The sequence below is a fragment of the Phodopus roborovskii genome, unplaced genomic scaffold (genome assembly GCF_943737965.1).
Source record: "Phodopus roborovskii unplaced genomic scaffold, PHOROB, whole genome shotgun sequence".
NCBI lineage: Eukaryota > Metazoa > Chordata > Mammalia > Rodentia > Cricetidae > Phodopus > Phodopus roborovskii.
The window spans coordinates 24,206,980-24,232,460 of NW_026126563.1; the positions used below are offsets into that span (position 1 = coordinate 24,206,980).

General features: G+C 42.3%; 1 protein-coding gene across 1 annotated transcript in view; it reads left to right on the forward strand.

The window, feature by feature from the left end:
• Fhod3 (formin homology 2 domain containing 3) overlaps positions 1-25,481 on the forward strand; it is a 397,434-nt gene that overhangs the window by 295,221 nt on the left and 76,732 nt on the right. The window contains exons 11-13 of the mRNA XM_051202091.1: positions 1,856-1,948; positions 3,096-3,428; positions 8,490-8,594. Of these exons, the coding sequence (XP_051058048.1) occupies positions 1,856-1,948; positions 3,096-3,428; positions 8,490-8,594 (531 nt within the window). The remainder of the gene's footprint in view (positions 1-1,855; positions 1,949-3,095; positions 3,429-8,489; positions 8,595-25,481) is intronic.

The following is a 25,481-nucleotide window of genomic DNA, read 5'->3' on the forward strand; positions in this document are numbered from 1 at the left end:
TTGCTCAGAAGTGGTCAAAGAAAAGAGCAAAAGTAGGCAGCCTGGCTTCAGAACCTCCCTGCCTCTACCTGGGAGTGTGCATGGAATCAGGAGAGGCTCAGTTGTTGCAAAGAAGAAGCCCATGGATTGGCAAGACAGATGGGATTCAATGTAGAGCAGAAATCACATCTCCAGCAAACTCTCCCTCAAGCCAAGGGATGATGACCTCTAGCTAGCGATTATGGGTAGTGAGTGTGGTGCTGTGAGCTTGGAAAGGTGAAGGAAAAAAGAACCAGTGGTGAGTTCTGGAGTGTGAGGCTATGCAAGCTTGGCAGGGCAAATGGGCTCTGCTTGTCTGGGCCTTTGGCACTGAAGGAAGGCTGATGCCCTGCTGTCCATCAGTCTCAGTCTTTGCGACAGAGGCTCCTAACACAGGGACTGAGACACAGTCCATAAATGTGACTATGTCAGTTCTCTGATCTTTCTTCCTGCCAATATCTGATCAGTCACTAATGCATTGCAACAGAGTGAAGTTTATGGGATGCAAGCTTGGCTTAGTGGTTTTAAAATACCAGCCTTTTCAGTTTATTACTTTTTTTTTTTTTTTTTGCAAAAAAGGGGGGGGGACCATATGATCATCTTAACAAATGGATAGAATATACTTGCAAAATGAATGCTTGATATAAGAAAAAGGAAAAAAAACATACAAAAAATAAATAAACCACTAGGCACCAAAGATGAACTTGATCTTACTAAGAATTTGGTTCATAAAAAGACCTCACAAAGTTAGTTCAAAAACAACATATCGAGGAAAGAGTCAAAGGAACTAATTATAATGATAATAATAATTCCATGTTGTGTGAAGAGAAAGGGGAGCTTTTCACACCACTGCAGATGGGGATGCAGTAAGTGTGGTAGGAACCAGGACCTGGGTTCTACCTCCCAAAGCCACGGTCTTGATCTACCTACTAAGCAAGCCTGGCTTCCCCAGATAGCACCATCAGCTGGGGAAGAAGAGTTCAAAGCAGAGGCTGCTGGGGTTCATTTAGATGCACAGCATCTTCCATCAGGGAGAGCTGTTGGATACAGGTGTTAAAGTCATCAGAGGACTGCTTCCCTCTCTCCTCATCTTGGCTCTTCTGTGTATATTTTGATGGGATAGTTTTCTTTCAGACAGTGTCTTAATATAGCTCTGTCTGGCCGGTAGCTCATTATATGGACCAGGTTGGCCTTGAACTTGCCTTTGACTCTTGAGTGCTACAACAACACGCCCAACAATTGGACGTTCCTTGTGGAGGAGTAGGGAAGTAGTTAATCGTCCTCCATCAGAAGTTACAGATAACTCCAGACCCAAAATATCCCCAGAGGGAATCAATCCCTGAATAGACTAGGAGAAATCCCAGAGGTGGTGCTGAACACATTCTTCAGGTAGGGGATGAGTTCCTGGAACACTCACTGAAACAGAGGGAGTATTCATTTAGAACCATGTGCCACCATAAAGGCTAGACAACTCTAGATTGGTCAGCCCCTCAGTGATGCAAACTCTGTGGTTGCCACAAGAATATTGACTAGGTGATTTGTGAGGTGGGATAACCCTCAAAGAAGGTCCTCCCAAGGCAGGAGTTTCTCAGAATCATACATGGAGGGTTCAGGATAATGGCATCCAACTATGATGACAAAGAAGTCCTCTCCTAGGCTGTGTCATCTCCTCCCCACGCTGAAGTTCCCTTAGAACCATCTGGACTATCCTCATGGACTACGAGGCCTTCTCCTTCCACCCAGCTGGCTTTCTGTGCTTTGGTGTCCTGTTTGCAACGCCCATCTCGCTTTTCCATCTTGTTTCTGTGTGTTTCTTTTTTTCCTGGTCCTGTCTCAGGGATGAGGAGGAGGAAGAAGAAGAACAGCCAATCACGGAGCCCAATTCAGAGGAGGAGAGAGAGGACGATGCCCAATGTCAGGGCAAGGACAGGTACTGAGGGCTGGACCCGCCTAGGCTCATACCAAGAGCCAGAGGGTCCTTTCTCACAGACCATTTGCTGCCACCGCTTCTTCATGATCGCCTGTCCTTTAACAGCTCACGAGGGCAAGCCCTCACATCCCTGCGCACAAGCCACATAAGGAGAGCTTTTGTAGAGATCCCTGAACACGTTCTGTCCTTGCTCAGTGTACCCCAAAGAGAAACAAGGAGGGCACAGGAAGTGGGCACAGAAGAGCCCACAGGGCACAGTAAACTCCTCCTAGATTCCTTACACATACCTTAGACTTTGTAGCCATTTCTCTCAAATCATCTTCTTATAGTATGGCTGTCAATCAGGTTGCCTGGGAAATGGGCCTATGGTTTTGAAATTTTACATAGGTTCTCATATTAAAAATGTGTTAACATATTCAAATGTGTAACTCCAGTCCTCTAAATGGTGTTTATTTATTTATTTAAAACGGGTTTCATTGACAAATACTGCATACATATATTTAAGACAGCCACATGACAATTTTGTGTATCTACATCTTATATCATGACATAATCAAGTTACTAAGTGTGTGTAGCATTCCCTGGGATGGTCCTGTTTGGAAATGGCAGCATGTCACTGTAGCTATAGGCCAGACTGAAGGAGCCCACAGCAGAATTCATCTTCCTTATGTTGTCGCCTCTCTTTGGTATGGCATTTTCCTTCCTTTCCATTTTCTCACATCTGTATCTGCATTGGGAAGATCTCTGAAAGCCACTACCTAAGCACTTGCTTTTCAACAGGACAGGTCTTTTGTGACTAAGACATAGAGATGAAGTTTAAGTTGTGAAACTTCTGGTGCCAGCCAGAGTAACCTGAAGAGAAACAGGGAGGGTGCAGACAGTGGACCCAGAAGATCCTGTGGTGCACAGTAAAACCCTCCCAGAGCATCTGGGTGCCCAGAAGCTCACTGTCTAGGAGATGCCCCTTGCTCTCTGATGACCCGTCCCCTCAGGTGGCCAGGAGTGACTTCCTGTGTCTCATGAAACAGGCATGGAAACGTGTGGCCCCTACATAGTTCCTACAAAGTGAGGTTTCTCTTTCTCCTAACCTTTGCTCCCTCTCTCAAATCTCTGTTCTTCTCTCCACCTGGCCTTTCTTGGCCAACAGCGAGCCCAGCTCTGCCTCTAGACACAGCTCCCCTGGGAAGGATGCTGCTCCGGAGAGTTCTGCACCCCCCACCTCACAGGGAAGGTGGCCGCCAGCCAGCACAGCAGCATGGACCTCTGGTGGGACCTCTGGGTCTGAGGCCAGCCGGGCTGCTCTCTTGTCACCTCCCAGCCCTGGCTTGGCTGCTCGGCCCTCCACCGCACCAAAGGTGTCTCCAAGCATAGACAAGCTGCCCTATGTGCTGCACAGCCCTTTCCACCTCTTCTCCTATGACTTCGAAGATTCACCCCTCCTCACCAAGGACAAGGGAGGAGACTCTCAGACAGAAAACAGGTAGATTGGCCCGCAGTTTGGCCTGCGTGTGATTAACCCAGAGAGGAAGACACAACCGAGTGCCGGTGTCCCATGCTTGTCTTTTGCTATGTCAAATGAATTCACTTAGATACAGAAGCCACTGTGGGTCAACTAACTCTCTGACAACGGACTTAATATGAATAGTGAGATGAAAAAGAAGACAGTCACCTGTGTGAACTAAGGAGAGCTGTGGTTTTAATGCAACTACTAATAATAGGTTTTTAAACTACAGTCTATTGGGATCTGTGTGTCTACCCCATCATCCAGCATGGTATTTCTGGCCTTCAAGCTGAGGCAAGCGCTGGACCCTGTGCCTGCAGCATGGCCAGAGTGCTACTCTCTCCTTCCACATCTCCTTCAGCCCTTCCCACTGCTCTGTGCTACAGAGTTTAACGTCTGGTCTTTCCCTTCTAATAAGTGGGCATTCTATCTGCACTTGCTTTATCTTTTCCTGCTTTGCTTTCCAATATATGCATTTGTGTTTCCAAAGGCTGTTAATGTCACAGAATTGTATTTTGAACCAATGCCTGGAATCTTAAGATGCTCACATTATGTATTTATGAACATTCAAGTATTGTAATAAGAGACTGTCTTAGTGGTAGATCAGAGGGAGATATGCAAAGCCAGACTCCACACGGAAAGTTTAACTATCGTTTCCCTGCCATATAACTAAGGGCCTCTACTGTTGCTCCAGTCTGGACTGCTGCTTAATATATATATATATATATATATATATATATATATATAAAATTTATTTACTGGGGGGGGGTGGAAGATCAAAGGGAAACTTGTGGGCACCAGTTCTGTCTTTCCTGTGAGCCCTGGAGATCAGACTTAGGTCAGTAGTCTTAGCAGCAAGTGCCTTAACACATTGAACCATCTCACCAGCTCCAAATGATTGCCTTTGAAGTTAATAAACTAGATGGGTAAAATCCATCCTAATCTCATTTAATACAATATATCTAAAATCTTGTATTTCCGCAAACCTTATTCACAGTCATTGGTTATTGTAACTCTCACCCTCTTAGAATAATAATAAGAGAACAAATTTTACTAAGCATTTGTTATGAGCCAGGCTCTCTGTTTCCCATGAAGTTGAAACTTCCAAGTCTCACTTGGTTCTTAAGAAACAGGTTCTATCACTACCTCCTACTTATGGTAAGGAACCTGAGGCTGAGAGACTGAGCAACTTGGCCCGAGTACATGCAAGGGGTGATCACAGCACCAGGAAGCTTGTCCCAGAGTCAGGTTCTCTTCTGTAAGTTGTCCCCCTATAGCCCTGTTTCTCTTCTTCTGAGCTTACAATACCTCTGTCAAGAGTCTTCAGACAGAGTCTTTTCAACAAGGGTAAAGTGTTCACCACAGTCCGTGATGTGGGGACCTCTAAGCCTCAGTGATTGGCAAGAATTTTAACTTTGTTCTAAATAAAGCCTTATAAAGCTTGACCAAGAAGTCTTTGACCACGAAGTGACCAGTCTTCCAGGATAATCAGGCTTCCCATCTGCTAGCTGAAGAGTTAATTTCTGACTGGCAACCCCTTTGGGTTACATACAATCTTAAAAATCCTTGAAGTATTCCTTTCATTTGCTCCTCTAAGATTTGCCAGTGTCTTAGTTAGGGTTTCTGTTGCTGTGATGAAATACCATGATCCCATTGAAACTCTTACAAAGGAAAACATTTAATTGGGGGTGGCTTACAGTTTCAGAGGTTCAGTCTTTATCATCATGGTGGGCCATGGTGGCATGCAGGCAGACATGATACTGGAGAAGGAACTGAAAGGCCTATATCTTGATCTAGAGGCAACAGGAAGTAATCAATGTCATCTTGCATAGCTTGAGCATAGAAGACCTCAAAGCCCACCCCTCTAGTGACACACTTCCTCCAACAAGGCCACACCTCTTAATAGTGCCACTCCCTGTGGGGGCCATTTTATTTCAAGCCATCACAGCTAGGCACACATGGATTCAGCCTGCAGGAGGGTATTTCTTCTCCTTTCTAAAAGCGGGAGGCCATGGTGGGAAGAGAGGCTGGCTGGAGAAGATGGCCATTAGAGGAGCTCAGGTGGAGCCAGCTAAAGAATAAGCCATACTTAGAACACATTTGAGATCTAGTTCTTGTTCAGAACTCTGGGTTCCCCCTAGGTCTCTCCCAAGTCCAAAATCCTGACGTTGTTGTAGTCTTTCACACAGTTTTTATCCAGTGAGCCCAGCATGAATGAGCTAGCTACCCTCCCAGAGAATATCTGTAAGTTAAGATCTAGCTGGCTTGGACTGGAAGATGTTACTGGCAACCTCAGCTTTCCCAGTAAGGGATCAGCCTGTTGTGGTAATTCTCTACTTCCTGGGAATGATGTCAGCACCTGAAGGTTCTTTTCTGGATCCTTGGTTCTTCTAAGCTTCACTAGTACATATAGTCCTTGGAAATGAGAATAACAGGAACCTGTAAATTACCCAACTGACTCTCTCTCTCTCTCTCTCTCTCTCTCTCTCTCTCTCTCTCTGTGTGTGTGTGTGTGTGTGTGTGTGTGTGTGTGTGTTGTGAAACACAGTCACATGGTTAAGAGTGAAGATTGCCTTGTTTTAACTAAGCAAAGCTGGCCATTTGTCTGATGAGGTTCTCACTATTGTTGGTGGGGGTTGACTTTCTGATGTCCAGTTGCCGTGGTTTTTGTGGGTCTGAATGGCCACTTGGTAGCTAAGTGCAATTGAATAGATTGTAACAGGGGCCAACCCATTAGTCATTATAATGAATCCTCCCTGCCTCACACACAAAAATGCTGAACAGTGAATTATGATCCAGTAAGTTTGGCTGAAATTGAGAAGCAAAAAATGGGTAGGCTCTGAGGCATTTGAATTAATTACTTGGCCATTAGGAAAACCAAAGGAGGGGAAAACACATTGTACATGGTTTATTTCCATAACGTCATTTAAACATAATTTCGGCAACATGATCCTGTGAAAACATTCAGCAGGATGTCCTCATGCAGCTTCAGTGGCAAGGGTAACAAGCCAGTGTCCAGGCAACTGGTGGATGGCCAAGCTGGGATCCTGTGTGGTGGCAGCATCTGGCTCTGCTCAGCTCTAGTTACCCTGTTTCTGCCTCCCCTTTCCATGGCATCAGTTAATGCCCTGTCCTCAACTTCATTCCTTGCTTTTTTTGCCTTCTCCATGGTCTATGGCTTGTGAGTCCTTCTGAAAAATTAAACCAGTGCTGACCTGGAGATGCAATTAACCTACTAGACATGAAAATGTGAATTTTTAAAGAAATGAGAAAAATCCTGAAATCCCAGCTACTCTAGAGAACCACAGGTTCAATACCAGTTTGGGCTCTACATGAGTTCAAGGCCAGCCTGGGAAAGTTAGGAAGACCTTGTCTCAAAATAAGAAATGACAAAAGGTCTAAGGATACAGCTTAGTGTTAGAGTATTCACATAACATTTGTAAAGCCCCAGGTTCAATCTCAGTATGTCCTTGGAGGAGTTGGGGGAGGGAGAGGAAGGGGATCAAGTCTCCCAAAACCAAGAACTGTGACATATTAATGGAAAAGGCCAGCCCTGTGCTCTGAGTCTTGATGGGGAGGGCCTATTTCTGAGTGTGATAACACACAGATTGATGAAGCAATGGCCAAGCTGCCAAGTTAGAAGTGCAGAATTAGAGTAGGGGGATATGAATATTTTCTATTGTACTAATTTATTATTAAAACTTGAACATTTCTATCCATCTCCAACTTTTTAAAAAAATAGATGAACCTTGAACAGACTTTTTTAAATTTGATTTTTTCTTTTTAGAATATTATTTTTAGATTGTGATTAAACTATATTATGTCTTGGTGTTTCCATCCAACCCACTTATCAATATTTCCCATGATGCCAGTTATAAACTTGGTCAGCTTTTATGGTTGCAGTATCAGTGAACTATCAGTGAATAAGAATCCATTCTTCCTTGACTATTCTGTCTCAAGCCTGGTTGTACTATTACCACCTGCTAAATAATATACCATCGAGCATTTTCCTATGTGATATTTTCTCATGTAAACATTAGAAATGTTAAAATTGTTTTCTGGTGCTAAGATCTCATTGGGGGGCTTTTCCAAAGTACTGGTCTGTGCTGTTGGGAGTTCACCCTATACTTTTCATGTCCAAGAAGATCTTTGTATGTGTTCATTATGGTCACTATCAGGATCCAGTGCATCCTAACACAGTGTCCATCAATAGTTTAAGGAATGAATTGGCCTCACCTATGACAAGAATTTAGGGAAGGACGCCACCTTACTTGTACAGCAGCTCTATGTGAGGCTTCAGATGGTGATTTGTTTCCTGGGAGCCGCCCTCAGTGATGACAGCTATGTGGAAGAAACTGCTGAAGGATGTTCCTCCTGCAGGAAACTCCAGAATTCTACAAATCCTGATGTCTGTTTAATAGAGATGGCTGGGAAAAGATCAAAGTTCGCTTTATTGTAACCACTGCAGCTTTCAGTCAGGATAAGTGTTGGATGAAACCATAGATGCCATCATCTCTAAGCAGTAAGGTAGTCCAGAGGGCCTGGAAATAGACACACCGTGGGATTATAGGAAAGGAACACGATGGAGTCAAAACGACCTGCGGCAAAATGTGCAATGTTTCTTTTGTTGGACAGATGTTATTTCCACAGGCCTTCAATGGTTTTCTAATTGCACCATCACAAGTAGCAATAAAGATCATCGTAGTTCAGATGAACACATTTTGGATTCTTGATTTATGCTCACAATTAATTTTAATGTGCATTTACAAAATAATAGATGTGATGGTTCTTCTGAAACCCTTTGTTATGAATCCTCCCACCCAGTGGGTTTTGGAGTTTGGGAAACCTCTTTAATGAAGACTTATCAAAATGCAATACTTAGTAAATCTCTGTAGTTTAAATAATCATGATTTACAATAGAATCATCAATAATACTTTTCTTGCAAAAAGCTAAATGGTTTGCTAAATCTTATTTATAAACTTTATTTATACTTATTATTTACTTCTTTTGTCTCCAATCCAAACCTCTATGCTTTTTAGATACAGCAACTTCAGCAACAACTCTTTGCCCTCCTCTGGACCCTCTTCTGGACCTAGTGTGTCCCCATCGTCTGTGCCATCCTTCTCATCCCCACAAGAGGCCAGGTGAGTCTGGGCCATGATGTTACCTCTCTTTGCTCACCTTTGAAAATCAGTTGCATTGAGTGGTTGCAGGAGGCCGGTGGTGCTCATGTATGTCTGTAATCCTAGCACTTGGTAGGTTAAGGCGGGAGAATCAGGAGTTCAAAGTCACACTCAGCTATACAGTGAATTTGAGGACTATGTGAAACCCTATCTCAAAATAAGTAATGAGCCTTTAATCCCAGCACTCAGGAGTCAGGAACAGATGAATCTCTGTGAGTTCAAGGCCAGTCTGATCTATTGAGCAAGTTCTAAGACAGCCAGGGCTACACAAAGAATCCTTGTCTCAAAAAAAGTGAACAAGCAAGCAAACAAACACAACAACAAGACCAAATGAATAAATAATAAAATAAAGAAATAAAAGAAATAAAGGAAATAAAGGAAAATAAAGAATGGTTAAAAAGTGTAAGTAAAAGCATAACCTGAAGAATTTTCCTTTAGAAGATTAGTTTCTCTGTGGGCCATACTACTTATTAAGCAGGTATTTCATTTTAGATGATGTTTTGTTTTTATTATTATGCCACCTCCTGTATAATTCCCATAGATGCCATATACATTTCTTCTGGGGCTGGAGAGATGGCTCAGCCATTAAGAACACTAGTTTCTCTTCCAGAGGACCCAGATGTCTTGATTTCCCTTCAGAGATGGTTGTGGGTATTACATGAGCTGTGCAATTTGTCTGAGAGACATTGTTTTCACCTTTGAAAGACTAGATCTATGTAGATCAGAGAGAAGTGGGCCACGGAGGTGCTATGCAATTAGTCTAAGACTACCAAAAGAAAAAAAGGAACTGTATGTGTGCGTGGAAGGAATTTAACTTGGCAAGTCCTTTAGACCACCAGAAACTCACTGACTATTACTCCTGCAAGCCAGTGATTATGCAAGGATGTGTTTACAAGAGAAAGGTAATACCTGTAATTTTAGAACAATTAAAAGCAGTTACCCTTAATGGCAAGAGTGCAGGAGTTGGAGTAGAGAAGGCTTTTAGATTTCCAACTCACTCACTGGCAAGCTACTTACCCCCTGAGGGTAAAATGCTGATTGCACCAACCTTTTCCCTTAGAGGGCTATTTTGGTGAGGAAAGAAAATTGACCACACAGGAGTACTGCAGGAAGCTCATTGTCCACAGCCAGGAGAGAGGGAAGGGAACGGATGGTGGAACATCACCAGGAATCTAGACATGAGTGACTACAGTGGTCTCTTGTCTCAATCATGGTTTTTTTTTTTTTTTTTTTTTTTTTTTTTGTTTTTTTTTGTTTTTTTTTAATGGGACCAGTATTTCAGGTTCAGATTCTCTTTTGTGTATGTGGAAGTGTTTTACCGAGCATCTCTGGAGCTAGGTGGTGTTATAGTTAAGGTTCTTATTACTGTAAAGAGATGCCATGACCATGGCAAGCAACTCTTACAAGAAAAACATTTAAATGAGGGGGCTAGCTTACAGTTTTAGAGGTTTATCCATCATCATCATCGTCATCATGATAGGGAGCATGTCAGTGTACAGGCAGATGTGGTGCTGGAGCTGAGAATTCTACATCTTGCAGGCAACAGGAAGTCAACTGACTGTCACACTGAGGGAAGCTTGAGCAAAAGAGACCTCAAAGCCCATCTCCAGAGTGATACACTTCCTCCAACAAGGCCACACCTACTAGTGCCACTCTCTCTGGGGGGGGCCATTTTCTTTTGAATCACCACAGGAAGTTTGGCTGGGGTGTGGAACAAACAAAATCTTAAGTTACAGGTAGAAGAATTTGCCTCTCTGGGGTATCCAACTCATGGCTAAGGACAGCAGGATAACTATAAATATATCCCAACACAAAATTGTAAACTTATTTAACAGGTTACGAGATATGTGTGTGTGTGTGTGTGTGTGTGTGTGTGTGTGTGTGTGTGTGAGAGAGAGAGAGATGGGTATGTGTATCTGTTGTAACTTGATTCTTTTTCTTTGTAGGTGATAAGCTTAAGTCACAATGCCATGCAAAATAAGGATTAGACAGTCCTGGTATACAACACTAATGAATCCATATCAAACTGTCAGATTTCACAGCCAATGGTGACCCTGAATTGGAGATACTTGGGCAAAGTCAGGACTTGGTGCGAGGGAAATCAGTTAAAGATACTGGCCTTAGCACAGGTTCCACTCTTTTTGGGATTTTACTGTGATCTGGGTGCAGCTTGAGCATATATGAGAACCCAAAGCCCACCTCCACAGTGACACATTTCCTCCAATAAGACCACTCCTACAGCAACAAGGCCACACCTCCTAAGAGTGCCACTCCCTTTGGGGACCATTTTCTTCCAAGCCATATTAGGCAACAAGTCCTTCTGAGACTAAACCAGGTACTGTCATTGTGTCTTCCATAGGACCAGGACCTGTCTATGGTAGAACCATGGTTAACATTGCCTCAAGGATCCAGTGAATCATCCACTCACTAGTCTAGAACAGTTTGGGGATTTCCAAGTTGTAAATTTATAAGAGCAGAAAGTCCATGGGTCCAGAGCCCTAGGCAGGCTTGAACAATGTTATCCCTAGGACTTGAAAAGGATGGCTCAGCATGGCCTACTTCCCAAGATTTGGAAGTCCTAGCCCTGACTAACCTAGAAGGTCTGGGGTCCAGGTCCTGAAATCACTCACTTGAGTACCATGATCCCCCCCCACCCCATCTGTATATCTGAAACAAAATTTAGATGTGTTATAAGAAGAGAAAGTAGGGGTAGCGATCTCATAGGCAGTTAATTCAAGATGGGGCATACAAGGTGTGAGGCATCTGTATGGCACCCACGGAGACATCTAGTAGGCTCCAAGTAATGAGGGCTCCACACTCCTCAGCTTGAAGCAGCTACTGGCATTAAACTCCCAGAGAGCCTGTATACTGAAAGCGAGCCACTGGAGGTCAGTAGTGATAGGAGCCACTTTCTAGGCTCCTGCTCTTTTTCATGGCATGTTATTGCTATAGCAACAATGCCTTAGCCACTGGCTAGTAACACAACTTTCTGGAGCTTATTCCTTTCTTTATCTTTGCATATCCCTTCTGGACATTCTTTCTGTGTGGATTTTAAAATTGTGTGATGATGACTTGAAATGACAAAAGTGCAGTTTCATTATGCCAAGAATTCACTGAGCCTGACTACCACTTACTCTAGCCTTACTAGCTTGTTGTTTTGTGACAAGATGGGTTGATAGAGTCATGTGATAGAGAAATGGATGTTACATAGATAAATATAAAGAAAGGTGAATGTTATATAGATACAAAATATAGATAACTGATAGGCAGACAGGTAGATAGAAATAGATATATAGGTAGGTGGGTAGATGATAGGAATGTAGGGAGAGATGGATGAATAATAGACAGGTAGATAGATAATAGGTATATAAATGTAAATAGATGTTAACTAAATAGACAGACAAACAGAACATAAATGGATGCATTAGAGCCCTGGGCCGCAAGTCACATTTTTCTGCTGTTGCCTGAGTGTATTATATCAATTGCAGTCACAATAATGGACATTTTATGAAGTTTATTGCTTGACATTTGAATACTTTACATGTTATTTATAATGCAATTACATATCTATCGGTATTTTTCTCTATTGAGACACATAGCTATTTTTACTGAGATACATAGATACATACTCAATAGAATTTTTAGGATTTATTACTGAGATTATATATAATCTCAGTAAATCATATATATATATGATTAAGAGCCAAAAGAAACAGTTCAGGAAATAAACTGAAATATTATGAACAATAGTTATGGTTTTGCAATGAGAAACCTACATCTTTTGTTAGCAATCACCTCCCACCCTAACTAGTAAATGTAATGCCTGAGCCCTGCACAGGTCTATAACTTTAGAACCCTCATAATTTTGATTTGGAAATGAGATTGAATTTTCATAGTCCTAGGAAAATCAGGCCAATGGCAATGCCCCATCAAGGCACCTTGAACCACTTTAAAAGCAGGCATAATCATTTCTCAAAGTTTTCCATTCCTCAGGCTTGTTTAGGCATGTAAACAAGTTGGGTGTTAATAAAACTTGGAATTAAATTGTATTAGTCAAGGTTCCAGAGGAACAAAACTGATAGAATAAATCTGTATACTAAAAAGAGCTTTATGAGAGTGGGTTATAGGCTATGGTCTGGTTAGTCCAACAATGGCTATCTCCTGACCAGAAAGCTAGGAGTCAAGTAGTTGTTCAGTCTGTGAGACTGAATGTCTCAGCTAATTTTCAGTCTATATTGGAATCCAAAATGAATAGATTCTAATACCAGTAAAGTAATGCATCGGCAGCAGGATAGATGAACATGCCAACAAAAGTGAGGGCAAACAAGCAAAAAGAAAAATCTTATTTCTTCCATGTCCTTTTATGTTGGCAGCCACCAGGTATGGCCCAGAGCTGATCTCAGATGATCTGGATTAAGGGTACATCTTTCCACTTTGAATCATCTGGAATTAGGATGCTTCTTCCCAGCTCAAACAATCCAGTCTAGAAAAACTCCTCACAGGTGTGCCCAGATGTGTATATTTTAGTTAGTTCCAGATGTAGTCAAGTGGACAACCAAGATTAGCCATCACAGGAAGGAAATACTGATGAAAACTTTGTAAAAATTAAACCAATACAAGGATATTAAGGTAAATCCATCTCCCCTCTGTGACAGAATTGTTTAAAGCAGTCTTCGAGAAACAGAGAGCACAGCACTAATTTTCATGAAATTGGAATTTAGATTGTGCCAAAACAAAACGAGAAAGCTGGGACTGTTTACAAATATCCTCAAGGCTACAAGGCGCAACTGTGTAATGAAATCAGACTTTGAAAAATGCCTCAATTTGGAAAATGTGTTTTTTGAGCAGAGAAGGTCTAAATATTTTCTTTCTGAGAGACAACAAAATTAAGGGAATATTTGAACCATTCAGCTCAAGTATTCAAAGGAAACAAATAAACAATAGCTTCAGCACAAGTAAGTTTGTGGCCATGGGCCTTGGTAGAGGCCGGGCATATGCTCATTCTCTCCCTGAGGGTGCTGTCTCCATCTTGTGGGGGGTTTTCAGAAATGGTAGCAGGAGGCAGCTGGGTAGTGATTACACTGAACAAGTGGAGTGAGGGACACAAAGGGCTAACGTTAAGACAATCAGTCGTTGTGCTTAGACTAGAGAGTTTACTTAGGATGAGTCCTCAGCAGAACTGCCTAGTGTGAGGGCCTTGGAGGATCCTTGGGACCAGATTTTAGGAGGGACTTCCTGTGGTCATGCTGAGATAAACACTGAGGGACCTGTGTGCCATTAGCATGAACTCTGTCTTCCTACTTGAGATAGTGCCACTGCTTGCTTATTGGAGGCAGGAGTTGCCTATCTGCTTCCTGGAATGATGTTCAGAAACCTTAGATGTTCAGAATGATCTGGCTTCTATAATTGTCCCTGCAGAGGTTTTCTGTCTTCCTGGGGGAGGATAAACCCAGTAATGGCACTACCTTAGGGAGTTAGAAGAGTTAGTGAGGCACACGGCACACGGGGTTTGTTGCTTTGTGGTGTGGATGATCAGAGACAAAGTGTGAGACCCACCAAGCTATTATAGTATACATCTCATTTATCTGTATAGCTGTCACTGTATACCTATTCAACAGTAATTCCCAATCCTCCCTTTCCTCATCCTCTCTGTTCTACAGTCTTTATTTACATCTGTGATGCTTTAGATGTCTCATACAAGAGGGATTATGCAGGCTTGATGATATAGCTCAATAATACAATGCTTGTCTACTATGTGAGAGGCCCTAGGTTCAATCTCCATTACTGTATACATAAGTAGATAAGTAGATAGATAGATAGATAGTTAAAGAGCCATGTAGTGTTTTATATGTTTATATGTTTTATATGACTTACTAAACTTAGCACAAATCCCACCTTAGAGATAGCAATATTTTCTTGTTTTTAAATGATTTTCCATTAAATTTTTATAGGACATTCCCTTCATCCACTCCTCTGTTGATGAATATATGACTTGTGCTCATATGTTGACTTGTCTGCGTTGATGACCATGGGCATGCAGATATCAAGTATATGATCCCAAAAGTGGAGCTACTAGACTATAACACAGACTATGCTATTTTAAATTCGCTGTTTGTTTCACGGTTTTACATGTGTGCAGTATAAAATGTTAAGTTTTGTACAGGGAGGAAAGACAGTGGTAGTGGCACTTCTTCCTGTCTTTGGAAAGGGACACTCGTGGTGACTCAGTGTCTGTACTTCTGGGGCCAGCGTACACCTGCATAATGACATCAGTGTTCTGAATCATTTACACAGACATTAACATGCTACCCAAACTTTCCCTTGCCATGCTTTTTCTCTTGACGATCTGTCTTTGTCCTTTTTCCATAGCAGTGCCTGGAGCGGAAGCGTTCTTCTTAACATGTTGCCATTCTGTTTTCCCTGTGTGCACTTTCACCCCAGCCCACACATCTTAATGCTAGCCATGCCTTTGACCTTGGACCTTTGTCCTGTGTGTAGCATGGGGCACTGGTGTCTTCCTCACCCTACTTGCGTTCTCCAGATGGACCATTTGTGTGGATCTCACTGCTCAGGGCTCCCCCCCCCCCCGTCTTCTTTGGCTTGATTGCTTATGCTGACCTTGTTAGTATCTACATGCACCTCAATGTCCTTGTCTGGAGTTTCCAGTCACAGCTCTTTACCGAGACGTGATCTCTGTGCTTTTCTGGGTTCCAAATACTTACTGGCTGTGTTCTATCACTTTATCTGCTTAAATTTTTTTTTGTTTTTGTTTTTCTTTTTAATTGTGTCAGTGGAGTTCAGATTTTTACTGTCCAATGGAGCATTTAAAAATTTAAATTGGTTGATCAACTTAGATAACAACAACAACAAAAAACAAATAAAAAAAGAAATTAAACATTGTTGAGAAAAATTCCAAATAGCATGGGATGCAGTGTAAAGGGCATCCCCTTTCTCCATGATGATAACTAATGTCACCCTGACGAAAAGAAGGCGAGGGCGGTGGATGCTCTGCCATTCAGTTGAAGTTGTCTGCTCTTTGTGCTGTGGAATTCCTGCTGCATGTCACTAAGTCTTGATAGCAATCTCATGACAAGCAATAAGAGGCTCAAGAAAGCAAAGTGTGGTCCTAAGTAATCCATTGCATTCTATCCAGAGTGCACAAGAGGAAGAATGCAGGTCCCATGATGGAGTAAGTTTATGTAGGGTCTGGTGACATCACATAGTGATTTCGTGCACTAGAGTCCTGGAGCTCTGCATTAGCTCCTGACCTACTCAAGAACATCTGTCTTCAGCAGATCCTGGAGGTTTTTGTTCTGGCATATGCGTGGGATCTGACTCCTCACCATTACTGCCTGAAACTGGACACTGTAGTAGGCTATGTCCCATTTCCTTTCTAAACTACAGCTCTGAGTGGGTGGCTTTTCCTTCTTGGGGACTTTGGCCACCTCCTTGCTGTCCAGTGGCAGGCCATGTGTGATCACGTCTGGCTTCTGTCCAGGCCTTTCAGCCTTGTTGGTATTGACATGCACATCCTCACTGTAGTTCAGGTTCACAGAAACTATCCAATCAGCAAACCAGGATGTCCTGGGGCTGCTCTTGTAAAGTCGTTGTATCTTCTCTTCTCTCTCCTCATTTGATTCTTCTTAATATGCCAAGACCAAAGAAAATGGCATTTGTTTCATGTAATGTCCCTGACTTGTCCACATTGAACACATTGTGGATGTATATTCTTGTCTCTGTCCCAGCTTTTGACACTTACGGTCACACATTCATCCTAGGCTTCCAGACTAGGGGTGGCTTCACTTACCTCCTGTGGTCTAGGACCACGTATGTTGAGCCTGCAAAGTCATGCGGTGAAGATGCCTCACTTTCCTTGACCGGTCACTTTGTTAAAAAAACTAAAAAGCAACTTGGAGAAAATATTAAGCACGACTATAACCCAGAGAACCCAGTGTTCATGTGACTTTTCAGGGTTGTGTCAGTGTGTGCTTGCTGGGAGCATTTCATGCTGCTCCGTGTTCTTGGGCCTCCACTCTCAGAGCTTCCCACTCCAACTGTACTCCTTTCTGCCTGTTTCCCAGCCTTCCTGGTAGGTGGGCGTTAGCCAGAAGCCCTCTTCACCAAGTACCAAGCACATGGACTGCTTGTAACCTCTTCTTCCTGTTTTGTTTTCTTTTGGACAGTGGGGTTTGCAGTCCCCCCCCACTCATGTGCCCTTAAGTACCCCGTATTATAATTCTGCTTGCAAATGAGAACATGGAGGCTTGCATGAGACTGTAACAAGGAGGTACAGGTAGGTCTGGTCCCTGCATGTCTGAGAACAGCTAAGTGCTCTGACGTAAGCCTTGTGTGGCACTACCCCTGTCTGGCATGCTCTTGCAGTGGGACAAATAATTCTCAGTTGTCTCTGTTTTCCACTGGCATTATCCAAGGATTACTGATTACAATTTCCTATTCAGAAAAATAGACCCCCACTTATTTAGTGCCTGTACACCCTCCCCCTTCCATGAGTTTCCTCCAAGACCAGCAAGCAGCAAGAAGTAACTTAGTGTTGTCTCATAATAGAGGCTCCTGTGCCTCTACGGGTTTGCTTTTGGACATGCTGTGCATCAGGGACACTAGTCCTACAAACCCATGGTTTGCATATAGCAGCTATTTACTGAGTGTGCGCCCTGTGCTTGGACATGTTAATCCAGCATTTGGGGAAGCACACCCAGGCCTTAGCTTCCTAGGGATTAGAGATTTATGTACAGAAAAAGGAGCCAACAAATATAGTTTCCACCATCATAACTGCCACAAAGAAAATGAGCCTTTGTAAATCAGCAAGGAAAATGCAGGCCATCTAGGACTAGGGGTGGCACTGTAGCTCCGGTAGCAAAGGGTCTGGCTTGCCTGAATGAGGTGCTAGGTTCAATGTCAGTACTGTGAACATATGCATACACTGTATACATATCACACACATACAAAAAAAGAAAGAAAAAGAAAAAGAAAGGGAAGAAGGGAGAGAGAGGTAGGAAGGAAGGAAGGGAGGGAGGAAGGAAGGAGGGAAAGGAAAGGAAGGCCATGAAGAAAGGAGGCCCTTCTTTCAGAGGGATACCCCTTCATGAATATGTGAAATTAAGCTGCCAACCTAAGATTTTTCTTATTTTCCTTGATTTACCTGGTGAGGGTTGGGCGTGAGGGACAGAGTCAAGAGGAGCTAAGGAGGTGGGTTGAGTCTATGCCTTTGTTTAAAACATGATCTCCAAGTGCTAGACAAGAAGGGAGATGAGGAGATGGTGTGGAATAACAAAGGGAGCGGGATGGACATCAGTCTGACAGCCAGACCTGCCAGACAGCTGATGGCATTCGGTGCTTCTGGAACCTGCCAGAGTGGTGGAGTCCTGAAGCCATGCAAGGGGGACATGGAACCATGACAAGAGAGGTCTGGCCTCCTTTGTGCTGGAGAACTCGTGGTCTTGGATAGAAGGCTGGAAAGTCAAGGGAAGGAGGGAACAGGCAAGACTTTCTCGGTGCCAAGGTCAGGGCCAGCAACAGCAGCCAGCAGATGGCTGAAGCCTGAGGACAGCCAGGGCCTGAAGGAATGGCCCTGTGCCTTCCCATGAGCCAGTCAGGTAATGTGAGACTCCCTGGGGGACCAGCCTCCCTAGCTCTCTGCGTGGATACTATGATTCCCTCCCATGGCCTGGGAGCTTGGAGCTGCAAAGTGTATGGAGCTGCTAAAGAGAGCAAGAGGGAATCTGTAGCCTGCAATTCACAGCCCTCTGGATGGCTGTGTCCCCTGGGTTGCTGTAGTGGTGAGGAGGACAATAGCATGCTCCTGGAGTTAGCTCTGGGACTTGTTTACTTCATCAGTTTTCCTGGTCGTGGTCTAGGAGATGTGAAAGATTTTCCTAGTTTAGGGGACTGTAGCTTGGTGGTTTTGCAAGTGTTAACGGCCTGGTATTTATGGGAGGGAGTTGAACCTTCAGGAGGCAGAGCCTAGAGAAAGGCCTTTAGGTCACTGGAGACATGTCTTCTAGAAGGATCATGGGTTCCCTGGCTCCTTCCTTTCCCTCTTCCTGGATGTGTGAAGGGAGCAGTTTGGGCCTGTCACCTGATTTTTTTTCATGACATGCCACTCACCTAACCTGTGGCACAGCTGTGAGCTAGGGCAGTGTCTGTCCAGAAGTCAGTTCCCTTGGCCAGTTCATCTTTATCCCCTAGGTCATGTGACACTCAGTTTTCACAGCTCAGTGGGGAAGCCACCCCACCTTTCAACAGAATTCATCCGCATTCTACTCTTTTGTGACCATTTAAATCTTTCTATTGCATTTCCCACTGGTGAATTAGGTGACAACTTGAAATATCAGATTCAGTGAAAACTTTTTTGCTTGGCCTATTTAAATATTTAATTAGAGATTACATTTTTATGTGGAGAACATTTGCTTCTTTTACCAATCCGATTTTATTTCACTTGAACTAATAAAAGGATATTTTCACAGTAAAATTGACAAAAGTTCCATAGGAATTCTATCGCATGTGTCCCAACAAAGCCATTCCCACCTCAGAGGTAATGCACATGGCTATATCTATCGCCTATAGTATTGTTCTCATGCCTCTTTGTAGTTACTGTTGTCTGTCCCCATCCCTAAGCAACCACTTTCATTATGGAATCATTTACATGTTTAAATGAGTTTTCTGTTAATGTGTTGTATTCCTGGGGAATTGACTGCTTTTATTTAGCAGAATTGTCTTGACAGTCATTCATCTAGCACATTCCCTTTCTTGGCTGTATAGTAGTCCATCATGATTAGTTGAATTAACTGTTGGTAGACATTTGAGTGGTTAGTGATTTTGACAGCCAGTGTTTCTGGGCATGCTTTTGTTTCTCTTGGGTAAATGACTAAGCATGGAATGACTGAGCCATATAGTAGGGCATGCTTAGCTTTTTAAGAAATCGCTAAACTGTTTCTGAAATGATTGTATACTGGTATAATTTCAGATTCACAAAATGTCATGAAATGGATTTCTTCTAGAAAATATAGAGCTGCTCTTTGGACCCAGGACAACTTTTCCCTAAATGGTCTTTAGAATTTGTCCATGAAGACAGCTGGACTTTCTTCTGGGAAAGCTTGTGACCATACATTTTATTTCTTTAACAGATCCTCAACCATTATGAACCCTTAGGTCTTCCTTTTCTTTTTTATTGTGTTTCCGTGACTTTTGTCTTTCAGAGCTTTTTCTAAATAGTATAATTAATCAAGTTGATTACCCACAATTGTCTATAGTTGCCTCTTGTTCTTTCAGTGTCTATATGTTTTGCAGTGATGTCATCTCTCTGTGCTTGGTACTGTTGTTTTATGTCATTTTTCATTATTATTCTGTCTAGAGGTGTATGTATCTTATCAATATAAAAAACAATTTTTCTTTTGAAAAATTTAAATTGTTTTTAAAAAGTGGAATTAGAATTATATCACATTTCCCACCCTTTTCCTCTACAGCCCCTCCCAGCAATCCTCTTGAACCAGTCTCATGAGATAGCTCCCAATTCCCACTTTGATAGCATCCTTTTCTTTTTATCATTATTTTTATATACATGTATGTAACATATATATGTATGTGTGTGTGATTTCAAGGCTGACCATTCTGCTTTTGGAAACCAGTAAGGGACTCATCCCTAGGGAAGGTCAAATCTCCTTCTCCCAGTAGAAATTAACTGTCTGGAGTTCACTGTCTATGGGTGGGAACCCCCGGCAAACTTTCCTCTTTCCATGTTAACGTGTCTATTGATATTGCCATTGTTCCCGTCCTGTTTATGTAGCCATGTCTTGGAGAGACTATTTCACAGCCAACTTCCCAGCATTCTGGTGCTTATTCTATTTCCATCCCCTTTTTGGAGATGGTCCCTGAGCCATGGATGCAGAAGTTGTGGTGTAGATGTGCCCTTAAGGGCTGGGCTCTCCACAATCTGTTGCTCTCTGTATTATGTCCAGTGTGGTTTTCTGTGATGCTCTCCATTCGTTGTATGGGAGGCTTCTTTGATGAGAGAGGGGAGTTATTCTCATCTGTGGATATGAGAACAAGATTTAGAATGTAGGAAGGGATTATGCTGGTCTAGCAAAGTAGCAAAGTAGCAAGGTCGACGACCTCCCTAGCCATAGGAAGCTGCTAAGTTTCTAGGATCTGGTGTGACTTTCCTCCTGTTGAGTGAGCCTTAAGTCCAATTAGACAATAGTTGGTTGCCACTGATAATATGAATGCCACTTATTGTGCCTTTATGTGTATCTTGCCAAGTTGATCATTTTCATGATTCTGTAAGTTGTTTTTGGTAGGATGGTCATTTTCACAATATTATTTCTACCAATCCATGAGTAGGGATGGCTTTCCATTTTCTAGTGCCTATCTCTTTCTTCAAATATTTGAAATTTTCATTGTAGAGGTCTTTCATCTTCTTGATTAGGTTTATTTCAAGATATTTTATTGTCTTTGATACTGTCATAAATAGGAGTTTGTCCATGATCACTTTCTTAGTGCATTTGGTGTTGTAGAGAAGACTACTGATTTCTAAAGTTGATTTTATTACCGGCTCCTTTCCTGAGGTTGTTAAATGTTTCTAGGTTTTCTGGGGGATTTTTTGGATAATATCATCTGCAAATAGGGATAATTCAACTTCTTTCCTGTTTGTATGCCTTTAATTTTCTTCTCTTGCCTTATTGCTTCAGAAAGTGCTTCTGATACTATTTTGAAAAAGGAGTTGGGGTAGTGGACAGCCTATTTCATCCCTGATTTTAGTCTTTCTCCACTTAGGATAATGTGGGCTGTGGGTTTGCCAAATATAATGTTTATTAAGTTGATATTATGAGTAGTTTTCCCGCCAGCCTGGTCCTACAATCGCGTTAGCCACCAAATAACACACAGAGACACTGTATTAGATATAAAGCTGTTGGCCTGCTACTAGCATTTCTCATTGGCTAGCTCTGTCTTAAATATTAAACCATTTCTATCAATCTAAATATTTCCACGTGGTCTTATCTTACCAGAGAGAGGATCTGGACCTCTGCTCTCTTGGTCATACAAGTTAACTCTCCTCCTACCTCTCCTTGTCTCCTAGTCCCGCCCATTTTGCTTTCCTATTGGCCAACAGGTCTTTATTCATTAACCAATGTGAGAAACATATTTACAGACTGACATCTCCCATCAGACTCTTGTGCCTACTTTTGGGACTCTTTTTCCTCCTGTTGGGTTGCCATGTCCAATTTTGATATGATAGCTTTTTATTCATTTTATTTTATCATGTTTGGTTGTCTCTTGAAGCTTGTCCTTTTCTAATAAGAGACAGAAAAGGAGTGGATCTGGAAGGGAGGGGAAGAACTGGAGGCAATGGAGGAACTGGGAGGACTGTAGGGAGGGGAAAATGTAATCAGGATATATTGCATGAGAAAAGAACCTCTTTTCAACAAAAGGAAAAAAGAAAAGGGAAAAATTATCCCCAATTTAAAAACAAAAACATAAAAGCCCTAAAGGCATCTGATAACTACATACATCTCTCTGATTTTAACTAATGGAGTTTGTAAACAAGAGACTTGATAAAAGGGAAATGAAAACTATCATCTCATCTCCTCCTTCCCTTGTCTTAGAAGCATTTACAGAAAGCTACGGCATGTGAAATACCAAAAATTGCTAGCCAATTCGTCTAAAAACATATCCAACAACCTAAATATGATACAATAAAATAACTGAAATACCTAGTAAAGGAAGCAATAAAGGACTCAGTTTTATAGCTATGTAGTTCTGCGTGGAAAATATTCTCTAAGTACATTAGTCCAGAGGGCGATTTAACATGTCAATTACAAGATATTTACATTTTGTAAACAATAATAGAAACTGTGTAAAAATCTACAGCCCCTTAGATGCTGCTGTGGCTGCTATAGATTTCTGTGAGTTTTACTACCTAAAGAATAGTGTGTTTGATCTCTACAAATTCCTTGCAATTCCCTCAGGATGTATTCAGAACTGCAGTTTTGGGACAAAGAGTGTCTGAGGAAGGTGGGTCTTCTTTTTAGTGTGTTATATGTATTTCCAGATAACTATTTCAACTTGTGTTTCCATTATTCTTAGGAATTTTCCACTTCTTCAAACCTATGTAAGCTATATCATTTGTGGGGCAATTTAAAGCAAGCACATTTTCTAGTTTAAATAAAGTATGACTCTTCTGCATGCCCCCCAAAGGAATTATTAATGGAGTTCTCTGTTTGCTTCTCATCTGTATTTCTTCTTCTTTGTTATTTCATCTCTTTGCCATCGGTTTTGACAATAACTTTCCATATTCACTGTTGCTCTTTGTGTGTCGTATCTGTTTTCTCTGACTGCTCTGAAGATTATTTTTTGTCATTGATTTGAATTTGATGTGTATTGATATGGTTTTCTTGATATTTCTTGTACTTGGGAGTTAGTGAAATTCTTGGACATGGTGGTTTATTGTTCTCATGATTTGGGAAGCTTTTTAGTGTCTGTTTATTTTTAAAAAAAAATCATCTTTCTTATGATCATTCTAGTTGCATGTTGAGTGACTTTCCTAAGCTTTATTAGTATCCTGTGAATTCTTATTTTTCCTTGGTTTTTTAATATATTGCATTTTAAATACTGATGTCATTGTTTGATCAAGTCCACTATTCAGTTTTTTAAACTCTCGGCTGAGCTCTTATACCTATTATGTGCCATGGCCGGACATTGGTGGTGCATACCTTTAATCCCACCACTCCAGAGGCAGAGGCAGGTGGATCTCTGTCAGTTCCAGGCCAGCCTGGTCTACAGAGCTAGTTCCAGGACAGGCTCGAAAGCAATACAGAGAAACCTACCAACACCTCAGTAAGTGAATTGGAACTGGGTTATCTTTCAGAATGAGCATGGCCGATATTACTAGGGAAAACAACCAGGAGGTAACACATGGCCGCTATTTTTGTTTGTTTGTTTTTTGTTTTTGTTTTTTCCAGACAGGGTTTCTCAGTTGTTTACTGAGAAATCAGGCAATTGTTGGGCTCTTGGCTGAGTGGACAGGAGACCACAGCAGAGACCTGATTGTGCAGCCATCTCACTCAGGCCTGCTTACACTGTGGTGCTTATGGAACCCCAGTGCAAACAGAGTCTCACCCCAGGATAGTACAGGAATGAGCCTGTGTGTGGAAACATCCAAGACTTGGCCTCTATATGATGGTTCTGTTGTTGCATTGACCAAAACAAGCCTTATCATCAGCCCGGCTTCAAGGGTGAAAGGAGTGAGTTTGTGTGCCTGTTAGTGTGTAAGTATATGTGTGTGATTGTGTGTGTGTGTGTGTGAGAGAGAGAGAGAGAGAGAGAGAGAGAGAGAGAGAGAGAGAGAGGAGCATGTGGGGAGCAGAAGACAGCCCTGAATGTCATTTTGTCTTTTTGAGACGGGGTCTCTCATTGGCTTAGAGCTTGCCAAGTTATTGGGCTGGCTGGCCAGTGAGGCTCAGGTGGGTCCTCGTACTTGCAAGTTAATCACTTTACCAGTTAAGCTACTCCCCAGCTGAACGCTGCTGTGAGAGAAGATGCTATACCATTGGAGATCTGTCTCTAGAAGATACTGTGCGTCCATTCATATTCACTGTGCAATAAACAAATAAGACTGAGCTGCTGGCTCCTGAGCTTAGAGCCATCCCTTGGCCCAGCAGTTGCAGACTAGCTGGCAGACCGAGACTGTCTTGAACGGTTCTGAAGCTAGCCTTGTCTCTCCTGTTTGTCTCAGCTTCGCCTTCCAACCTCATGTTTAGTCTGTCTGCAGATTCTTCAATCAGCACAGTGCCAATTCATCATCAAAAGGGGAAGACTGCTGATGACAGACAGCTCTCCATCCCACTTCAGGTCAAATCATCTATATTGCGTTCACTCAGCCCAGGCATCTGTTTTGTTAGGAGCTAAGAGACATCCCAAACCACTCAAAGTCATGACTGGACTCGTTGCCTCAGGTTGTTGGGCAGAATGCTTTTCTACTGGGAAAACAGGGATGTCTTAGAAAAAGAAGGGCTGACTATTCCCATGGCATGGGGCAAAAGCATCTGCTTGTTTCGCAATCTAAGAAAATCGTTCTCACTCTCAAACTTATCATTTGGCTTCTTTCTGGACCCAATCCTTTATTGCTGACATTAGCATAATGGAAATAATGCTAAATTCCTATGAGAAAAACAATGTCCTTCGAGTTTCTCTCTCCTCTCAAACAAAAACAAATGTCTAAGGTCAAATATCAGAAAGAGAATAGAAGGAAACACTCCATATTGCTAATTGCCATGTGGGAGATTTCTGGGTCCCTGGAAAGAGTGCATAGTTCCAGGAGGAATGTTCTGGGAATCTTCAGTAAGGGTGAAGTCAGGAAAACACCATCACTGCCAGGCAAGCAGGAATGTAAGTGATGGTGAGGGGAGTGTTTATGAGGGGAGCATTTATCTCAGCTAAGAGGATTCCTGTGAAGACCAAGGCATGAGTCATCAGAAGCTTGTCTGTGTCCCTGGAAGGGACGGTGAGGTCACACAGAGTCTAGTGCAAAAAGAAGACATGCTTTGTAGTACTTTACAGCACAGGTTGTTTTTGTATGGGTTTCATTTTTTGCTTGACTATTTATTTAGGCTTTCCCCCCATGTTTGGGATGAGGAAAGACTCTCTACATTTTATTCGATGACTGATATTAGTACCGGCACCATTTATTACACATTCTATCAGAGCCCCCACTGATGTGTGTTGGCCTGTATGGATGAACTAGTATTGTGTGTGTGTGTGTGTGTGTGTGTGTGTGTGTGTGTGTGTGAGTCTGTGTCCTAGGCAGTGACCTCCTTCCATTGGTCCATTTCAATT